Here is a 20835-nt window from a genome sequence, read left to right as displayed (position 1 = left end):
AAGTGAGTCCCTGCACCGGTGGGGACAGGAGGGGCACTCTGAGGAACGCTGCTTCCTGGAGATGCCAAGAGAAGGACAGAGGAAAAAAAAAAAAAAGAGTTGGAGAATGCTGAGAAATAGTATATAATGCTCTCCTGTGTATGTTATGAATCATGCTATCCTATTGAGGGATTAGGGCGCACACGCACACACACACACACACAACACACCACACACACACACACACACACCACACACACACCACACACACACACACACACACACCCCACACACACACACACACACACACACACCACACACACACACACACACACACACACGGCTTACCAGTGGAGCCCATGTCAATAAAGGGTAGTTGACCAAAACCAGCTTATTGAAGTTGAACTTATAGGTGAACCTCTTCCCTTTGGTCTTATGGAGGATTTCTTGTTGTAGTAGTATCTGAAAAAGAAAATACAACAGATGTGATGAATAAAACTATTGAGAAAGACACACTGTAATTGCACATGCCTAGTGTAAATACAAATATTAAGTCACATATCAGGGCTGACTAATGCAACAATTTTTATGTTTACCACTAAGAAATATAAATACTGGCCTATTAACAGTGAAACATTTAATTTAGTATGTACACCTCACATTAAAATATGATTCTGTTCCTGAAGTAATTGAGACAATGACAGATGCACCTGCACACTCAAGCACGCACTTTAATAAGCATGAGTAGCCCCCCCCCCCCCCCATCTAATGATAGATATTACAGAGTGTTTGATCTTTCACAAAGCAGACTCAGTAAAGAAGGTGGCAGGGGAGGAGGGGAAAAAGACAGAAAACAAATGTGGGAAGCAGGAGGAATGGTGTCTGGAGAAAAACAAACAATTAGGACCAGAGGTCAGTGTATATTGCCAAATGGATTGTAAGGCTACACGGATGCGTGAGCAGTTGCGTGCATGTTTGACAGGTGTGTGACTCCTGTACTTTTTGTATCTTTGTATCTTCAGTAATCTATACCTGTCTAACAGATGGTCAGGAATTTTAAAGTGTCTTTTAGGATCTTTTATAACATACGACAGCTTCTGTCATTCATTTTGCTAGATGGACCCATCTCTTTATGTAACAGCAAAGCAAAGCCACTTATAATTCAAATCTGTATCTGTTTATGTAATGGCCATTCTCTCCATTTTTTAAGCTCTCTCTCTCCCATGGCTCCTGCCTACAATACAAGGCTTCATTTTTATTAATCTTTGTCCAGCTACAGCTCTTTATGTAACATCATTCTGCTTTCTTCCCCAGATCCACATCCACTTTATGTAACCTCTAGATCCCTGTCTGCCAACCCTCACACACTGAGGGAGACAGAGCAAAGAAAGAGGAAGAGATAAAGAGCAAGAAAGGAACAAAGGCGGTTTGTCCGTGAGGGAGATTACAAGCTTGTGTGGCATGCTCGCAAAAACTACCACCTATCCTTTCCAACACTACCCCTGGCTATTGAACACAATATTTAACAAGACTGCACATTTTCTCATCATGTCTGCATACCTACCTGCTTTTATAGCACTAGACTCTGATATTCCTTCCTCCAACATGATGTGTCTGCTGGCACAAGTTAAGTGAAGTGTGTTGAGAAACATCGGGGCTTCAGGGTAATGTAGGTAATGCAGAGTAAATCAGAGCCCATTGACTATAATTATAATGAATGGTAGTTATCCAGACAGCAGTGTGTGTGTGTGTGTGTGTGTGTGTTGTGTGTGTGTGTGTGTGTGTGTGTGTGTGTGTGTGTGTGTGTGGTGTGTGTGTGGTGTGGTGTGTGTGTGTGTGTGTGTTCTTTTTGTTTGTTTGGTGGTGGGGAGGCGTCGCCCTTCACCCCCTCTTATTATGCTTATTACACAGACTAGTTGGGCCGTTTTCACTCTGGGAACAGACTGTTGCTCTTTTTCACTTGTTCTCTTCTCCCATTATCCTTCTGATACCTTTCTGTCTCATCAATCCACCTCCCCCTCTTTATCCCAACTCTCTCCCTGCGCTCTCCACTCGTCCCCTGAAGCTATGGGAGAGGGTGAGGGAGTGAGGGAGAGACAGGACAGGCCTGCACTGTTGAAAACATTGTTTACGCCAGGCACAAAGCAGCATGTAATTTCTGCTCAAGGGGAGACACTCACAAGGGCTGAGAAGGAGGGGAGAGAAGCAGTTGGGAGCAAGGGGAAGGACAGAGGCAGGCAGGAAGTCAAGCAGAATTAAAACAGGTCTGTGATTGAATTAGCTGATGATAGAAAAGTCAACAAGCTGTGCTAGGGCCCACATATATGTCTAAGATAAATGTGGATTTCAAGAGAAAAAAGCAATAAAAATGATTTATTCTGTGCATCATAGAGCATCAGCGCAATCACCAACTGGAGCTAAATGTCATTACATACTGCACTTTTAAGAACTATTACAATGAAATATGATATAATTAGTTGCGATTTTATTGTGTAAACCTGAATAAAATTAGGGCATTCTAATGGTGAAGACCCACAAGAAGCAAACTGATTGCCTCCGTCACACAAGTGAGTGGCAAGCTAGCTAGCAAACACTGGAAATAAGCAACCTGCCATAGTTTACTACAATTTACCTGACTTGTTTTTGTTTCTATTTGCAATCTTGGATGCAGGGGACATATAAAAAAGCAGCTAAAGGCCCACCACTGCATCACTTTGTTGTCAGGGAAATTTCTCCCTTTGCATGACGTTAAACATTTTTAACTTTCAACCTCTCCCTTTTTTCATGTAATTGATAACACCCTTCATCAGCACCAGAATACAGCTTCCCAAATGTCAAAAAAGTCGAACCAACCCCTCAAGAAAATAAATAACCATTTTAACCTTTATGATGGAAGATTTATTGTGAGCTGTGCTAGACTGCATTTATTTTAGTTAAAGTGTATAATTGGCATAAATATGGACCCATCCCAAAGGCCAATAATATCAGTGTGCTGACACATCTGTCTGACCCTGGCTCATGACAGTTGGATAGTAGGGAGTGTAGCCAACTAAAATATTGTGTGCGCTTGGATGCACACATGCAGCTAATACAAAAAATTGCTGCAATGCAAAGTTGGAAGCAGACAACAACTTTGTGTAATCCTAGCCGCGGCAACTGAAGCTGTGTTTGGAGCACATGGTCACCCATTCTTTCTCCATGCCCCCTCCTCCTGAGCCGTCATACAGGCAGACAGTCTTTGAAGAGCATTTGAACTCACTTCAAAAGAGAAGAAAGAGATTCTTTGAGTGCCTGTGTTTAGCTGCCCACCGCACACACGCACAAACACTCACACTCACACAATATCCTGACTCTATAACTGACATCTCATTCAGGCATACTCAAACACATGGGTGCCCCCCGCACACCCCCAGTAAGCATCATCCAGGAAATGTAGCTTTATCCCGCTCCCTGTTTAACTAAAATAGTAGATTGATCAATCAAAAGTATGGATTTAGTCAAAGCCTTGAGGGGAGGTTTTCTATCAGTTGCTATTATGTGTGATTCTAGGCCAGGGATTAAGGGTGCACACACACGCACGCACACACTCACACTCACACAGAGTGAAGCAAATTTACCAGTAACTTGGCTATTGCTAATTTTAGACCCTGAACACCACAGTATAAATATTTATCAGTTATTTGAGATTTTTATACTGGTATCAATACAATATCTAAGATTTGTATTTCTAAATTTCAATAATATACACAAATTCCCTAAACCCAATTTGATCATTTAACAAACAAGCCAACTAATAACAAAAGTTATTACTTGAAAGGAGTTTTTTTATTTACAGTTTATTATAACTTAATTTTAATAGGTTGCTTAAACATTGTATTAGTCAAGAAATTGATAAGATCTCAAAACGCAGCAACATCGGTAAAAAAAAAAAAGGCACCAAAAACAAAAAAGTCATACTAACATTCAAATAAGTTTGTCTTACCTGGGGGTTTGTTTACAACCTATACAGTTGTCTGACTACTAATGTTTGTGGCCCATTGGACTCAAGGTCTAAAACAGGAAATATCAACAAAGCATTGGATGTAAGGACAAAAGACCTGTCTGCTATCTGTATAAACTCACTAATCAGTATCACACCACACACACACACACACACAAACACACACACACACAAACACACACAAACACACAAACACACAATATGACACTATATGAAGTGAATCAACCCACTTGTGTGTGCGTGGACAAGCTGTGCCTTGCCCATTGTTCAGCTGTAAATAGGCGCCGACTGTGACAGGAAGTTGGGATTACAATACTCCCCATGAGCCCCGTGTTTATTTTCTGCCTCTTTCGTCAGCATTGGCCATTACACATACACAACCCAGCCAGATCCTTCTCTACACACAAACAAAAACACACACCAGTTGTTGACACTCAGGTGTGTCTGTGTGTGTGTGTGTGTACAAGTTGCACACGCGAAAGTGCTTTGTGTAGAAACCAGGTTTGACTAGTGTTACTGTTTCAAAAAGAAAATTTGTTTGTGCAGGGATGTGTGCGTTTGTCTGTGAAGAGGGGGATCTAGTCTGATTAGGATGGTCACATGCTTTGGGGGAGGTGTGTTACGTGTATTCCACCCTCATTGCAAATAAAGGCCTCATTCAGTCAGGGACAATGACATACACACAACACTGTTGTACGCTGAACACATATATGCTGCAGATAAAGACAATGGAAAGACAATGCACGCAAGCATAAGTTGAACACAAAGTCATACAGTGGTACTGTCCCTGGGTGCTCCCTCTGCACTTTCTCTCTGGCCCTGGGTGTTTCCACACAATGCGCTGATGTAGAGAGGCCTTCTGACCTATTAACGGGCCCAGCCAGATAGGTGAGTAACACTGTGTGCATATGCAGCAGTATTTCCTGCAGGATGTTTTGTAGATGTGTTGACTAGATTTACTTCTAAAGGCACAGCAGAGCCAGTATAAGTGTAGCAGTTTAAAAATGGTTACTGGATTTCAGGGCTTTCCTTGGAAGACTGGAGCACTGGCATTCATTCATTTGTTCATACTCCACCATAGTACCATTAATCCACTTAAAAAGTAACTTTTTAGATGCATGTTCTCATGTAGTTTTAGCATACAATAAATAGTAAAATGTTCTGAATTTAAAGCATCACCGTACCCAAGAATCTTGTGGAACTTTCATTCTATTTAACTGTTTCTCTATGGTGGCTATTTTACGTCTGTAGTGGCCCATCACAGTTAAATGAATGTTGGGTCATGAAGCAAACACTGCAAACATGTGTGCAAGCAAGCATGCATTGGCAAGAGCTTGTGCACAATGGTGCATTTGTGTATGTGAATTTGCACATGTGCTGTGTTGTTAATCTTTGCCAGCTGTGCGTGGCAGTCCCCCTGACCTCTGACCACTGTGTTGGAGCCAATAAGGGCTGCTGACTGGAGGACAGGGGGCCTGAAGGTCTATAGAAGCTGGGACCTCTTAGCATGATTACACTCATTAAGCCAGCATTCTGCAATGAGTGATTGGCAACAGGCTTCATTTCCCCTACTCTTGTTTGGGGATCGGTACAAGTCTCACTTATGAGAGCAAGACGATGGTGCAGGGAAACAGGAGAAAGGCTTGGTCTTTTATTAGTGGACCGGTTTACTTAAATCCTGAATGCACATATAACACACAAAACTGCTACGTGTTGTAAGAAAGACATCTGCTGAAAAAGTTACTATATTCATTGTCATGATTGCTGTACTGTTTAGTTAAAAAACAACCAAAACACCAAAGTACGACGACATAGTGGACCAGATGCATGTTTTTATTGTGAAAAGTCAAAGCTCGGGGACAGCACCAGCCAGGAAGGCATGAGACTGGAGCATAAACTGTTTATTATTAATTATATTATATTATATTATATTAGTAATAATATTAATTTAGGAGGTCAGGAGGTCTCCAGGCTGCATTCATACCCAACTCTAATAAAAAAGGAAGAACGTTCTCTCCCCGTGGGGTCGAAAATCAAGCTATTCCACTTAGCGCTCCCTCTAGAGGCCTGGAGAACTTCCATTGTGTAATCTGGAAGCTGTTTTTTGTTGCATCTGCTTTTCTTTTTGCATTGCTTCTTATTTCTGGGTTTGTGTGCTGTTCTTTTTGCATCGTTTCTGTATCTGCAGCGCGTTTCTTTATTTTGTGGTGTTGTCTGTATTTGCAGAGTGTTTGCTTAATGCTGCGGATGTGTTGTCAAATTAATGAAGTTGTTTTCTTAATTTGCTTGTGTTTTGTCTATTTACATGTGTTTTCTTAAGTTGCAGGGTGTTTGCCCCTGTCGGCCACCGTACCTTAGTGGTCCCCTATTACCATATCTGAAGTCTCTTTTCCAGAAAGCCTTGGTGCAGAATTACAGCCACTAGTGTCAGGCACGGTGGAGGCTGGGGGTGTGGCCTTGACCAATTGCCACTTTGCTTGTTTGAAAGCCATGATAACTCTCTCTCATGGGTGGGCCAAATTCTCTGGGCAGGCAAAGCAGAGAAAGGGGAGGTAATCTTGCCCCTTATGAGGTCATAAGGGGCAAGGGGCAAGATTCAAGATCGACCCATCTGAGCTTTCATTTCTCAAAGGCAGAGCAAGATACCAAGGGCCCATTTCTAGCCACTGGGGGACCATAGGCAGGCTAGGGGAACTCATGTTAACGCTAAACAACCTCAAAGTGAAATTTTCATGCCATGGGACATTTAATATTCTATTGCTTTGTTTTTTTTCTGCATTTGATTCACTGTAACAAGGCAGAACAACAAAGTCATTCATTACTAATGAAAAAAACCAATACTATACAATTATAGTGTAACTTCTTTCAACGTGAAGCATGTACACATGCACACACACGCAGTGGCAGTGTAATCCTCTCAACAGGAGTGGGAATTTCACAGCGGCCGTTGGAGCGGGACACCAAGATGACGCATGGAATGAGAGGCTGTGTCCCCTTAACGACAAGCCAACTGATACACACATGTCCACACACAGTGCAGCAGCGCTGATTAAAGGAATTTCCATCATGTGCATGGCAGACAGGAAAGAATAAAAATAATTGAGGTAAAAATAATAATTACAAAGGCTAAGTCATAAAAAGAACACTTCAATACAGGCGGGCCTTTTAAAGTACGTGAACATGTGTGTGTATGCTAATTGCCACATGCCGACTGTGGTCTCCATTATTAGCAGACTCCAGGTTTTCTCCATATGAAGGGCACAAGGAGGCCTGCTAGCCAACAGTTTGCTCCATATGGGGACTGTTACCGTGCACATGTGTTTGTGTGCCTCCTTTATGACTTTATGCCATTAATCCTCTTGCCACATTACTAGTGATATGCGTCTTACGAGGTTTAATTTCCAGTGTTTTTTGCAGTGAAGAACTGTCGACAGCTCTGGTGTCAAATCAGGTGACTACATGGACGTAGGTGTGTGCATGTGCGTGACCTTTTGTTGATTGTCCTTCCCAATTTGAGCATGAAGTGACTCTGCTCAATTTATGGGCACAGAGGGAGACAACTTGACCGTAAGAGGGTGGATGTGAACACAAGTGCCAGAAAGGAAACTCCTATGTAGAAAACATTTTGATAATCAGCCTCTAAGGCCAGTTTACCAGAGGGCACTAAGACCCGCTATATTAGCACTTCCTGCAGCCTAAGCTCCAAATCTGTTGCAGCTCTAGAGGATGGACATGCTATAAATACACAGCTTGACCACAAGTATCTCATCCATATTCTCTTTCTCTCTAATTCAGGAATTCTAAATCTGGACTCCAAGTCTGAATGTGAATGTGTGTGTGTCTCATGGACACATTAGTCCATGTTTATTCCCTCTGTTCCCATAGGATCCCATCTGTAACAGACATTATCTTACTCTCACCAGTGTAAATGACAACACATAAGCCTTCCCACCCTAAATTGCTTATATCAATGCTTTTCTCTCCTTTAATGGCCATTGTTGGCTTTCTTTAAAGTGCTTAGCCTAATCTTGGCTGTTTGGCTGTAAACAACGAACCGGCGACACACTACAGAGTGAATGGTGTGTTCTTCTTACTAAAACTGGTATCAGCTGAGAAGAGTCCCCCAGGGATATGTGATGTCCGTAATTCTGAACTCTAATGTGCTGAGAGGCCATAGTGGTATAGTATAGATCACAAGACTGATTGGATATTAGGGGTGTGAATCTTAACTGGCCTCATGATTCAATTACAATTATCCTGTCAATGATTCGATACGATTTGATATCCAGATGCACCACCTCCTCAAATATATTCTATATTGCTACATGATTTTCATTAACCATTTCCAGCAGTCAGATATATACAGTATATAAATATGTATATGCACACACACACACACACACACACACACACACACACACCACACACACACACACACACACACACACACACACACACACACACACACACACACACACACACACACACACACACACACCCACACACACACACACACCACCACACACTGTATACACAAATATAGATATATCTTCTTTCTTTAATTAAAAAATATTGTGACCTAATGTCTCATTGTTAAAGCCAAAAGCACAAACAAAATCAGAAGCATCTGTGGTGAAACTCAGATTTGATCTATTTTATAAATCGTTTTTTTTGTTGCAATACCCCCACTAGTGTATTAGTCTTGAAGCAATTTACTTTATTGACATGTCAGTCCAATTTGATTTACCTCATACTTCGCAAACCCAATTTATAAAAGGTCAGCAGAGCAGACCAAGAGAAAAAACTAAACCAATTGCATGCAAAGTTTAAGCTATGGCACAATATTATTCTTCACAACACGTGAGTGACAGAGGTCCAAATCAGATTTTTAAGTCTATCGATGATGTTGAACCATGATGTCACCAAAGGTGTGTCGAATGGGCTTGGTTGAGCTGGCACTCATGTATATAACCAAAAGGTGTAAACGTTGTGCCCAGCCAAATGGGTCAGTGTTGTAACTCTACTTGGAGCATTATAGTAGCTAAACTTGTCCAGGTCAATAACCTGTGAGGCATGTGGCCAAGGTCCCTCTTACGACATTTACATGTATTATAGACTTGTTAAGTGCTATTAGTGCCTTGGCAGGCATGACTCATGCAATGTCTGGGTGAAACAGAGCTAAACTGTAAAAGCTATTGGGGTCTGTGTGGTCTGAATGAAATGCTTCTAGCAGGTTATAGCTGTAACTGGAATCAAATGCCAGGGTCAAAGACGGTATGTGACAAAAGGCTTCTTTTCAATAAATGTAGCCTGAGGGGCGTCTGTGTGTGATTTATATATTCATAAATAAATGTATATTTATTTATTCATAACATCATTTACTAAATATTTTCTAGTTAATCTGTGTGTGTAAAACAACCTCTCTAATGTGCTCACATTCCTTTCACACATGGAAACCACACTGCCGCAAGGAAGCAGACTGTAATGAACTTGGCCTAATGATAAAGTATTTTAAAGAGTGGCACGTCAGGAGTTCATCACCACAGGTGAGGGTTGGAACATAGACAGACTGATAAATCGCCTTCAGGCTCAGCTCCCTCATTCTCCACAGAAAAATCTCCTTCACCTCTTCTGTCATCACACTGCAAAGCCTTTTCACTACTTCAGTGACCTCCGCCAAAGAGATAGGCGAGATAAGTTAGGGCACTCTGGTGGTCTTGAAGTTTGGGCGCCAGACTATAGTTTGGGTATCCCTGGTTCACGTCCAGCATGTGATTTTTTTGCTGCTTGTGATTTCCTGTCTCTCTCTCCACTCTCTATACTAATCACCATCTACTAAAGCATACAATGCCCCAAATTATTAGAAAAAAAGGCATGCCAGTCTTTTAAGTGTTCCCTCCACCACCCAACAATATCTGTAGTAGATGAGCAGTTCTCCTCTTCTGCTGAAAAGATGCTGCGAATGGCACTGCCTGTCATTTAATTATCTGGAAAAAATGAGCAATGTCAACCCCTGTCCATAAGTTGAAATCCAGAGAAAATACTATGTCAGGCTTATTCTCTCCAAAAAGATGACATGTCCCGAGAGAACAGTAGCAAGTGGGTTCACCAAGGGCCCTGCTTGTGGCAATGCACTAAAACCCTACACTGCTTTGGGACCAGGTCCGACTGATTACTGTAAGCTCACTCATCAAGCCTGGTTTCAGAAGGGGATCGACCTGTTTATAATTCATAAAGGGGCATTGAATCACTCTTAGTTTGGCCATAACCATGATTTTATTAATATATTTATTCTATGAGTTAAGTTAATTTTACTTTTTACATTCCTAATTACATTCCTCTATTCAAGAGCAGTGTGGATTTATATTTGCGTCTTGGCTATTCTAAATAGACAACAGCGTTTTGTGTGATTTGATTGAACAGTAATTTGGTTGTTCAACTGAAGCATGTGGGCTCTTCGAATTTTAGCATTTGATAAATGTTCATGTGAATATGCAGCCCCTGTGAGGTCCACAGATCCTTAACATAATCATGAGCTCATCTGGTGCATTTGTTGGTCTCCACAGAAAAGTTAAAGGTCAGGTACAGGAGTAAATAACTATGAATGAATACCCACCCTCACATTCAGATACACAATGAATCAAACATAATCAGCATGTTTCTCTGTCATCGTACCTGAGTGCCCTGCTCAGCTTATCATAGTTCATTTGGGGTTTACACTTCCTGGCTCCCCACAGCCGGGCCACTTCATCCGGGTCCTTGATGACAAATTCGCCGTAGTCCCCCTGCCAGGCGATGACATCATGATACTCTTCTTTCCTGAGCAGCTCCAGAATGAAGTGCCACAGCTGGATCTGCCTGGACCCGGGGCTCGACTCAGGCTTGTAAGCCCATTCTGGGAAGGCGATCCCTGTAAAAGACAGATAAAGAGAGCAGGAGGGTTACTGTGTGTGTCACAATAAATAGCTCATGATGCTGTAGAGAGCAAACGTTGTAAATTAAAATTCAAGTCCTCCCAGAACATTCACTCTCCGGACATTGTTCAAAAAGCGATTTTGTATTTAATGGACAGTTTGACAAAGTAGAGAGCAGGAGTAAGGAAGACATGATGTAAAGAGAAGAGAGACTAAGGAATCTCATAAACAATGGCATACAAAGCACTGTAACATGTCTTCACCTGCTGCATCCTAGGATGCTGCATAACTTTTAATATAATAAAATGTAATAATTGTCTTTATCTCTATTAAAATGACCTAGAAATACAATTGAAGATGCAAATAAAAATGTAGACAGCCTAATTTGGACGTAAACTAAGGCTTTTGCATTGACCACATTCCTCTAATGTCATTACCACAGTAGCTCTTCACAGGAAACACACATGCAAACTGAAACTACAATAGTAAAAGTTGTAGTTTTAGTGGGCTTCATGGAACAGTTAGGCACATGAAAACGCCTTCCGCTTCTCCTCCACCTCTTTCCTCTCATGCAGTCATTCTTTCCTATGACAGGAGGAAAACAACATGGCCAGTCATCTCTCCTGCCGATCCTTCCATCTCTCTCTACCCGCTGCTCGAAGGAAACAAAGAGTAAGAGACATAGAACGAGACTGTGGGCGTGGGTATATGACTGTTTGGATGAGCATGTGTATGCCCAAATGTACGAGTCAGAAAGAGTGTGCCAGTGCTTGTTTAAACATGTTTGTGCAAGTCTCCCACTAACATTCTGTCGCCTGGGTGGTCAAGAAAGTTTGACACAACCAAGCAAATTAGACTACTAGTAGAATTCAGCCAGATAAAACCTGGACTGGATTTTATTTTATTAACAATCACCCCTAATAGCATGGCACTTATAAATGCACAAGTCAGGAGCTGGAGTTACTAGAGAAATAGCATCCATCCTGATAAAGTGTTGCTGTGCAGGACATTTATTGCCCGCTGATGTTAATTTAAATGGTTGGTGCAAATAATGCTAAGCACCACATTACCCTGAATTATCAGAACAATGTAGTTACCTATCTGATGTAATGAAATGCAATATAACAATGAATAAGTGTGTAAAACAAAATTTATAACAAACTGATGAGTTAATTAAAAAGTTTTAGATAAGTAGTATTTAGTAGAGGGCTACTGTTTAACAAGGGACAGTGTATGTATTGGATTTCTCTATTCTTATGGTTTAGTTTATTATTACTTCCTTCTTTGGGGGGACATGGAAAGACTTGTGGCTAGCATGAGGCCAGTGTTTGCAATGCGTTTAAGAGCACTGCATGCAAATGGAAACAGAGGAAATGACACAGGCTGGACTAAAGATTGGAAAACAAACAGGCCCAAGTCAACAGATTATGGATGTGCGGGCTTGTCAATGGATTTGTTGGATGACAGCCTGAGGCAGAGATAGATTAACCTGATAATCTCTGCTGCACTAGCCTTTTCTGACCATTTAGTCACTGTTAGATAACACTAAATAATGCTGATTGCACATCTACCAGACCTTTATGAATCTGTACATAGTGCTGGAGCCTTTCACTAACATGAGTTAACAACTTAACTATTCTTTTGCTTTTAATGCTATGCTAGAGACCCACCAAAAGCAGGCACATAATGATTTCCAGTTTTTCATTAGCATACAGTAGGCAGAAAGAAAATCTATGCCGTCTACTAGGAATTTCCTGCCACCAATTTGAGGTGGTTTTCCTCCAATCACAATGATGTATTTGCAAGGCATGGTCACTCAGTTGTCCTTATTACCAAGAGTCATTTTGAGACTCAAAATAAAGATTTTTGAATATCAGTCAAACAACATTTTCCATCTCTGAATTTAAGACAGGATTCATCGTTGACTATTATGCAGATGCCAATGAGGAGGTCAACAAACAGGCTGTGCAAGCAGCTTAGCCACTGCTACAGATTACTGTTCTTTAAAAACGTGTGAAATGACCATGAATGTTAAAACTGCATAACCACTGTCTGTGTCTGTAATTTCTCAGACTTTCCAGACCTACATAAGTAGGTAGCAGTTAGAATGCAAATTAAACAACACTCACTGTCATTTTTTTCCTTTTTCCCTTCCCACCCTCCTCCTCCTCTTTCACTTTCAAACATTTAAACAAACACTTGTTGCACGATCAGACCCTGAGTGAGCTACAGTCACATAGGAACACACCGGGGGCAATCATAAACATACTGGCCCGGCCAAGCCTCCAACAGTAACACATAATCACCCACACACACACTCCTACTGCAGAAGACAACATATTATTTCCAGACATAGCAAACTGATGGTGACTGTGTCAAGACAAGTCAAGATGGGACTGGTCAAATCGCCAATCTAGCTGAGGTGAATAAATGAGTAGTGCTTAATATATCTTAACCACCGACCCTGCGAGTGTGAAGTGACTTTGTGTGCCTGTATATGTCTGTCAAAACGCGCCTGTAATGATCTTTTTGACTTTAGCATGGACTACACAGATCACCGCGCGCGCGCCGCGCGCACCCCACACACACACACACACACACACACACACACACACACACACACACACACACACCACACACACACCACACACCACACACACACACACACACACACACACACACACACACACACACACACACACACACACACACACACACACACACACACACACACACCATGTTTTAGGTCCTTGAGTGAAATGGAGCTCATGTAAACAGTTGGAGAGCTGCCAACCATGCCGTTTTTAAAAAAGGCAAGAGGACATTCTCTTCCTGAAATGACGCATGATTCTCTGTCATCAGCAACAGCGTATATAAACGCGACCATGCCCTGTGTGTGTGTGTTGGTAGGGATTATGTTTAGAGGAATGCTGAGGGCAAGAACAGGTGCCTTTGTCCTTCTATCCACCCAGAGTCCAACCCAGGCTGAGCTGTCCTGACTCACACTGGATCAGCTATCACACACACTCTGATCCGTTTCATCAGCGCTGTACACCCAATATGAGAATTTTAAAAGGGAATTCATGGAATCTGTGTAAGTGTATGATCTGTTTGAAGGTGGGATAAAGAAGAGAGAGAGCAGCAGCAGCAGCAGGGAAGAGCCTGCAGAGCACGACCTAACCCCCTCCACCACACTTAACCTCTCCAACCTCGACTATACCCTCTCTTTGGCTCTTTTCCTCCCTCGCCACCCCACCCCCTCCCTCCCAAGGGAGACACCAGATAGCCATTACAGCATGCAAGCCTCACACTCTCTCTCTCTCACACACAGACACACACAGACACACACATACACACACAGACACACACAGACACACACACAGACTAGGCATCAATAATGTAGGGACTGGTGTGGAGGGTTGATGATAGGGGTGCGCCTAATTTCTGGTCTGGGACACTAGAGAGTGCAAGTGCGTTAAGAGGTGTGCGTGTGTGTGTGTGTGTGTGTGTGTGTGTGTGTGTGTGTGCGCGTGTGTGTGTGTGTGTGGTGTTAGGACAAGTGAGGGGCAGGTGGCAGAAAGTGATGCAAAGGGGATGAAGAGGAGGAGGATGAAGGAGTGAGTGCAAGAGGAGGGAAAGAGGGGGTGGTAGTGAAAGAGAAGAAGGGAAGATGAGATGGCGTGAGCACTAGGACAAGTGGAGAACAGAGAAAAGAAAGTACAAAAAGAGACGGGGGAGGGAGATCAGGGAAACAAAAGTGGGAAGAGAGAAAGAGAGACAATGGCAAGAGTGGGAGATGAGAGAGGGGGTGGATGGAGGGAAGGAAGGAGGAGGGGGAGAGGTTGAGGGAGCGATGAGATCATAGCTCGTCTGGTAGTCTGTTGTCATCCAGATCAGATTGCTTATCCCCCCATCCCCTCCTCCTTCCCACTCCCCTCCTCATCCTCCTCCATTCTAGGAGTGTGGATGCCTCTTTTTCTCTGGGTGGCAGGCCCCTAGCAGACTTCTACCACTGCTGCTATTCCAGATATGTGTGCGCTGCTCACCAGTCCAACCTTCACTCTCTCACACGCCGCGAGACCAGAGAGGGGGGGTCAGGGGAGATGAAAGCAAAAGAGTGGTAGAGGAAGGAAAGAAAGAGAAAATCACCCTTATTCTGCAGGGGTTCGGGTTTGAATCCAACCTGCGGCCCTTTGCTGCATGCCGTCCCCACATCTCTCTCCCCTTTCCTCTCTATCCACTGTCACTAAAAAAGGGAAAAGCCCCAAAATAAGTCATCTAAAGGAAAGCCCTTCTCACAACACCACTAGTGAAAATTATAAACGCAACTTGAAAGATTTTAGAGTTTAGTTTAGTTTAGGCAATTAGCAATTATTTATAAGCAAAAGGTCTTGCAAGCAACTATCTTTGAACTATCTTAAATGTGTTGATTGATGCTTTTCTTTGACATATACGACCACCACTAGTAATGCTATGGAACAGTGCAACGCATTACACGTCCTTGCTTCTGGTTTTTACTGTTCAACATTAACAATTGGTAGCTGTAATGTACTCACAAAAAATGTAGCAACACACTAGGAAAGGCTAGGAAGACGAAGACTGCTAGCAAGCAAACATGGATGTAAACAATGCAAGCTTTGCAAATGTTTTATAGGGAAGGGAATGTATACACACAATGCATTTGGGTGAGAAACAGTGTTCGTTTACAAGAAAATGCCCCAGGAGACCTTAAACTGAATAGCTTGTGTTTTGGACTGTTGGATGAATAAAACTATGGATGTTAAGTTATTGGGCTCTGGAAAATGATAATAGACATTTTTAGCTATTTTCTGATATTTTATTGATAAAATGCCTAATCAATTATTTGAGAAAATGAAAAGTGAATCTATTGGTTGATGAAAATAATCACTTGTTGCAGGTCTAAAACATTTGACAACAACAATACCCCAAAGGCATGACCAACTGGATCATTGACATGGGACTCAAGTGCCAAGGAGGGCGAGAGCTGATGGGAAAGAGGTATGACGGGCAGTTGGACGAAGTATTGGAGTGAGAAAGGAGATGAGGAGGAGAGATCCTGGAGCTGCGAGTCCTGCTCAGCAGCAAATCAACTGACAGGTCTGTGCCAAACTAACAGAGGAGTTGCAGACTCAGGAGTTTTATACAGGGCTAGGGCCTCTGAACAGCCATTAGCGGCAGTTGGCTAGCACCGTGCTACTTTAACCCAACTCAGCTTTAGCGTGGATGTGGGAAACGACCAGTGCAAGTGTGTGTGGGTGAGGTCACTGTCGGCTCGGAGAGTCTGTAAAAGCACTAAAAACTGAGAGTCAGTATTTGCCTATAGCACATTCATAGACAAGTATTACACAGTCTTGTCTTTGTCACAGCTGCTTGGATAAGTGAAACTGCCTGAAGCGCCAAGCTTGGGGGACAGAGAAGACAGAAACACAAGACCAGGAGGTGGAGGGGGAGGGATGGTAAGATAATAAAAGACTTGGTGGGTGAGACAGAGAAAGTAAGAGTGAAAGGAGGGAGAGAAAAGAGGAGGGTGGGCTCTGCAGGAGGAGGAGGAGGAGGAGGAGGGTAATCAGAGCCCATACGCCTGAATCCCAAAGTGTCTGGACTCTTCCCACCAAGTCCATTAAAAATTCATTAGGCCAATACTTGAGGAAGACTAGAGAGTGGGACAGAAAGAGAAAAGACATGGACACAGGAGAGGGACAGAGTGCAAAAAAACTTGGAAACATTGATGGAAAAGGTGAATAATTTGGAAGGGAACCTTCAGCTCAAAATTGAATTAATTAATATCCTAAAAGTTTTTTGTACTAGTTAAGTATTTTGAGATTATTATAAACTGCAAAATAAAAATGACACAATCAGCTAAATGTCTAATACTTATAAGAAAGGTACAAGAAGGGCTGCAAATAACAATGATTTTCCTTATGTATTAACCTGCTAAATATTCTCCCAATTTACTGATTTATTGTCTGGTCTATGCAATGTCAGAAAATAGTGAAAAATTATTTTCAAAAAAACATCAAAACTGCCCTAGAGGTAATAATGACAACTTCAAAATTCTTGTCCAACTAGCAGTCCAAAACACCAAAAATATTAAACTTTCTATCAACGCAAACCAAGAAAAACAGAAAATGTTGACATTTTGGAAGCAGGCAAAATTCAAAAATAACATACTTTTTGATTTTGATTTTTGATTAAGACCTTTAAAGCAGTTGCTGTTGAATCCCAGGGTTAAACTCATAGGGATATCTATGACCTGGATGATTAAGAATCTTCACAGACTTGCTGTTCAACAGTCTCTCAATCCACTTATTGTTTCAGCTCTAACTACAACCAAAGTCTTTGGTTTTACGTCATCAATTTGTGCAGTGAACTGGGTGAGGAATTTGTAATTAATATGCAAGAGAGACAAAAACATTTCCTGCATATGCGTGTTTCTTTGTAACTCATTATTGTTCATGAAAAAAATGGTGGAATCAGATGTTTTAAGCAGCAACCAGTGGAAATGTCTACTAGAGATGCAGATAAGATCGGTAACTTTTGAGTGCGCTTAGTTTCCATTTAAGTTTCACACTGGTTTACTTTATGTTCGGCAGAGCTTGAATGAGATGATAATAAATGAGTAGGCAAGTTGTTTGATTAACTACATAAGTTTGTTATCATGATCTTATGGTACCATGCAGAGTCGATTTAACTTGTTTGGAAACAATCATCGAAAGAAATGTGGGTTGTGAATAATTGAGATGGAGGAATCGTTCTTGTTAGAGGTCCACGTTGTTAGGTCCATGTTGGAGCCAAGAGCAGTCATGCCCCCTGCATCAACTGAATGACACACATCACACAGCAAAACCGGTCAGGCTGCTTAACTATTCTAAGAGGTCACGACAATCTATATTTTCTATAGGCTTTTACTCACTGCCATAACGCTGCAGATGAAAGATACAGAGAAAGAGCAAGAGGGAAGAGAGTGCTTTGTGGCCTTAGAGGGGCCAAAAATAGCCCCCCCCCCCCCCACACACACACACACACACACACACACACACACACACACACAGTGGGGTTATTGTTCAACGGAGAACTCACAACATGGATGAGGAGACGAGGGAAAGAACAGAAGTGCTGAGGAGGAAGAGGAGGTGATGAGGGAACGAGTGGGACAGGGAATGAGAAGGACATGACATAAGATTTTGACCCTTAGCCTCTCTTTGTATTGCTCAAAGACGTCTTTTCTACGAAATTGTAGTGGAGCAAAAAAAATAAAATAAAAAAACATGAGCATCTATAGGGATCCTCTCTTCCAGAACAAGCTCTTCTCTCTTTATACAAGAATATAAACTTGTCAAGTCACTGACAACATGGTTCAAATGTACACTGGTTGAGGAAAAAAAGGCTTTAAAGTGTGTGGAAGAGAATATCAGGGTTGACTTTGAAAGCTGAAACTACATTTGATTTATCAAGGGAGTAAAGCCCTTTATTTAAAAAGAATAAATGAATACCTCCATTGTTATCATTTAGAGCTGTACTCGTGATTTTGCATATTTTTACCACTACATTGCAAATTACTTTACATTACGTGTTATACTGTTACTGTTATACTGTTATATAATACCTCATAAGACAATGGAATCTGTGCAGTTTCATTTCATACAGTGCAATATTTAATATATTAACCTTTCCATTTTATTACTGTGCAATATTTATTTATTTAATATTAGTACTTAATCATTTCATTTTATCACTGTGCAATATTATTTATTAATTGTTAACACTTATCTATGCTTACACAATGTGTATTCAAAGCTAATTTATATATGTATACAGTTGCTCTCCGGACTGTGTGCCAGCACCCACCGCCCCCCTCTTTTTTCTCTGCACTACCTTCACTTTATATCTTTGACTTTATATTTTTGATTTTTGATATTTTATATTGTTATCTTATATTCTTATATTTTTTGTGTCAACGCTGTAAAGGGATTGCTTTAATCTTGTTGCACAAGTACCGTGTACTTGTGTATAATGACAATAAAGGCATTCTATTCTATTACTGCTGAGAGTCAGCTATTTTTCAAAGCAAAATTTCAGTATATTATGAAAATTAACTTGCAGAGATTTGATAATGTTTAGATAGTAGCTAATCCAACATGGTGAACATTTGGTGACACACGCTCCCTTTCAACCTTACAAATGAATTGTGCTTATGCAGTTAAAAGTAGAGAAACAAGAACTTTAGATAATTTGGACAAAACAAAACAAATATGACATGACATGTAACTTTTAGGTTAATGTTCAGCAATAGTGAAAGAAGTACTGTATAACCAGCCTGAATCAATAAAGTTATTGCATGATCAAAAATAATTTCCAAATGTAATGTAAAATAGACTAAAATATTTAGCAACAACCAGGGTCTATTAATTGAAAACAAAAAGATAGAAAAAAACAATTTTAATGGATTAACCACCAGGTAAAACTAACTTAGTGAAAACATGATCACCTAAGAGGGGTTGCCTGGTCTCTACTGAGGCTGAGGCCGTTGGTGATAACTTAATTTTAGGCTGTGAGGACCCCAGCGGTGTAGCATCTATCCACATGGGACAACTAAACACACTTTACAGTCCATGTAACTAGCAACATGTACACACAACATGAGGTTCTACACTGGGGAGCTCTAAGAAAAGGCACAAACACATGCATGCAAAAAAGTCACAAATGCATGTTTGAGCACCATGCGAACAAAAACACGGAGCACTGTCCACACACAAACACACATAAAGTCTCAAGGCACTGCCCATGATGCGCTCTCAGGTGGGCTGGACATCTGGACTCTTCTCTGTGTAATAACACTTATAAACAAGCCTGGTGGGAGAGTGTGTTTGTCCGTGTGTGTGTTCCCCAGAGTTTGTTAAGAACAGCAAAATAATATTGTGTCGGAGAGAGAGAGAGTCCTGTTGCTCTCAAGGCACTGTTCGGTATATTTACTGTCACCAAAGTGACACTCTGCTCCCAGGACGTTAACGGTTCTCCTTACGCACGCACGTGCCAGTTGGTAGTTGAGTTACCCGAGAATAAAGCCGGGGTGGGATACTGAACCTAATCGATCGGTGCCAACCGGACGGAATAGCTACGCGTATTAGACGTTAGAGGCAACAGAAGCATCGCATCATGTCACACTAGTAAACACTAAGGTTACACTTGGCAGCAGGTAACGTTAGCCTATCAGATAGAAATAGAAATAGATAGAATAGAAATATAGATAGTAACTGGAATCAACATGGTTAAAATGAAAAATGCTGACAGCCAAACGGAACAAAAGTGTAACTGTATTTCACAGTAGAGGATTTCAACACCGGGACGTACAACAGTCTGCTGCTAAAGACACAAACTAGCACTTGGTCACTGCCGCTGTCAGAAAAACAACAAAGACGGGACTACATGGTGCGTTTACTTGAAACTGGTAAACCTTGTGATGGATTTGGAATTATTGTAAAATACCCTTTTCTCATCTGTTTTTGTCATTTCACAGCAATATACTGGTGAAATAAGTTATTATTGCATTTTAATAAATCATTTCAATTTTAATGTTTTTGTGCTGATCCAAAAAGAGAGTTTTGTGATCCGTTGCACGGCTATTTTATAGTGTGATACTCCATTGGCAGTGACCATGATGACCATGGTTGCAACAATCTTATGTACATTTTTTTTTAACGTCTTTTTCCTTTCAACACAATTTTTCACTTTTTGCTGTAATATTTATGATCAAATGTCGTTTGTTTGGGATATGTGTGAGAATATTTTCAATCTGGCAATGGAAAGACCTTGTAAGTCATACTCTTAGTCATCATTTTCACCTTTACATAAGAAAAAATGTAAAAAGTTTGCTCTCCACACCATTTAAATAAAAATGGCTTTACTTTGTTGTTAGGTGCT

The 20835-nt window shown here is 41.3% G+C and overlaps 1 protein-coding gene across 1 annotated transcript in view; it reads right to left on the bottom strand.

The window, feature by feature from the left end:
• Positions 1-20835, bottom strand: part of LOC116691225 (ETS domain-containing transcription factor ERF) — a 48347-nt gene that overhangs the window by 3343 nt on the left and 24169 nt on the right. The window contains 5 exon segments of the mRNA XM_074783859.1: positions 2-55; positions 328-348; positions 351-425; positions 428-441; positions 10655-10889. Coding sequence (XP_074639960.1) covers positions 2-55; positions 328-348; positions 351-425; positions 428-441; positions 10655-10889 — 399 coding nt within the window.

The sequence above is a fragment of the Etheostoma spectabile genome, chromosome 6 (genome assembly GCF_008692095.1).
Source record: "Etheostoma spectabile isolate EspeVRDwgs_2016 chromosome 6, UIUC_Espe_1.0, whole genome shotgun sequence".
NCBI lineage: Eukaryota > Metazoa > Chordata > Actinopteri > Perciformes > Percidae > Etheostoma > Etheostoma spectabile.
The sequence above is the reverse complement of the archived record's forward strand: the minus strand, read 5'-3'. Positions and strand labels throughout refer to the sequence as shown.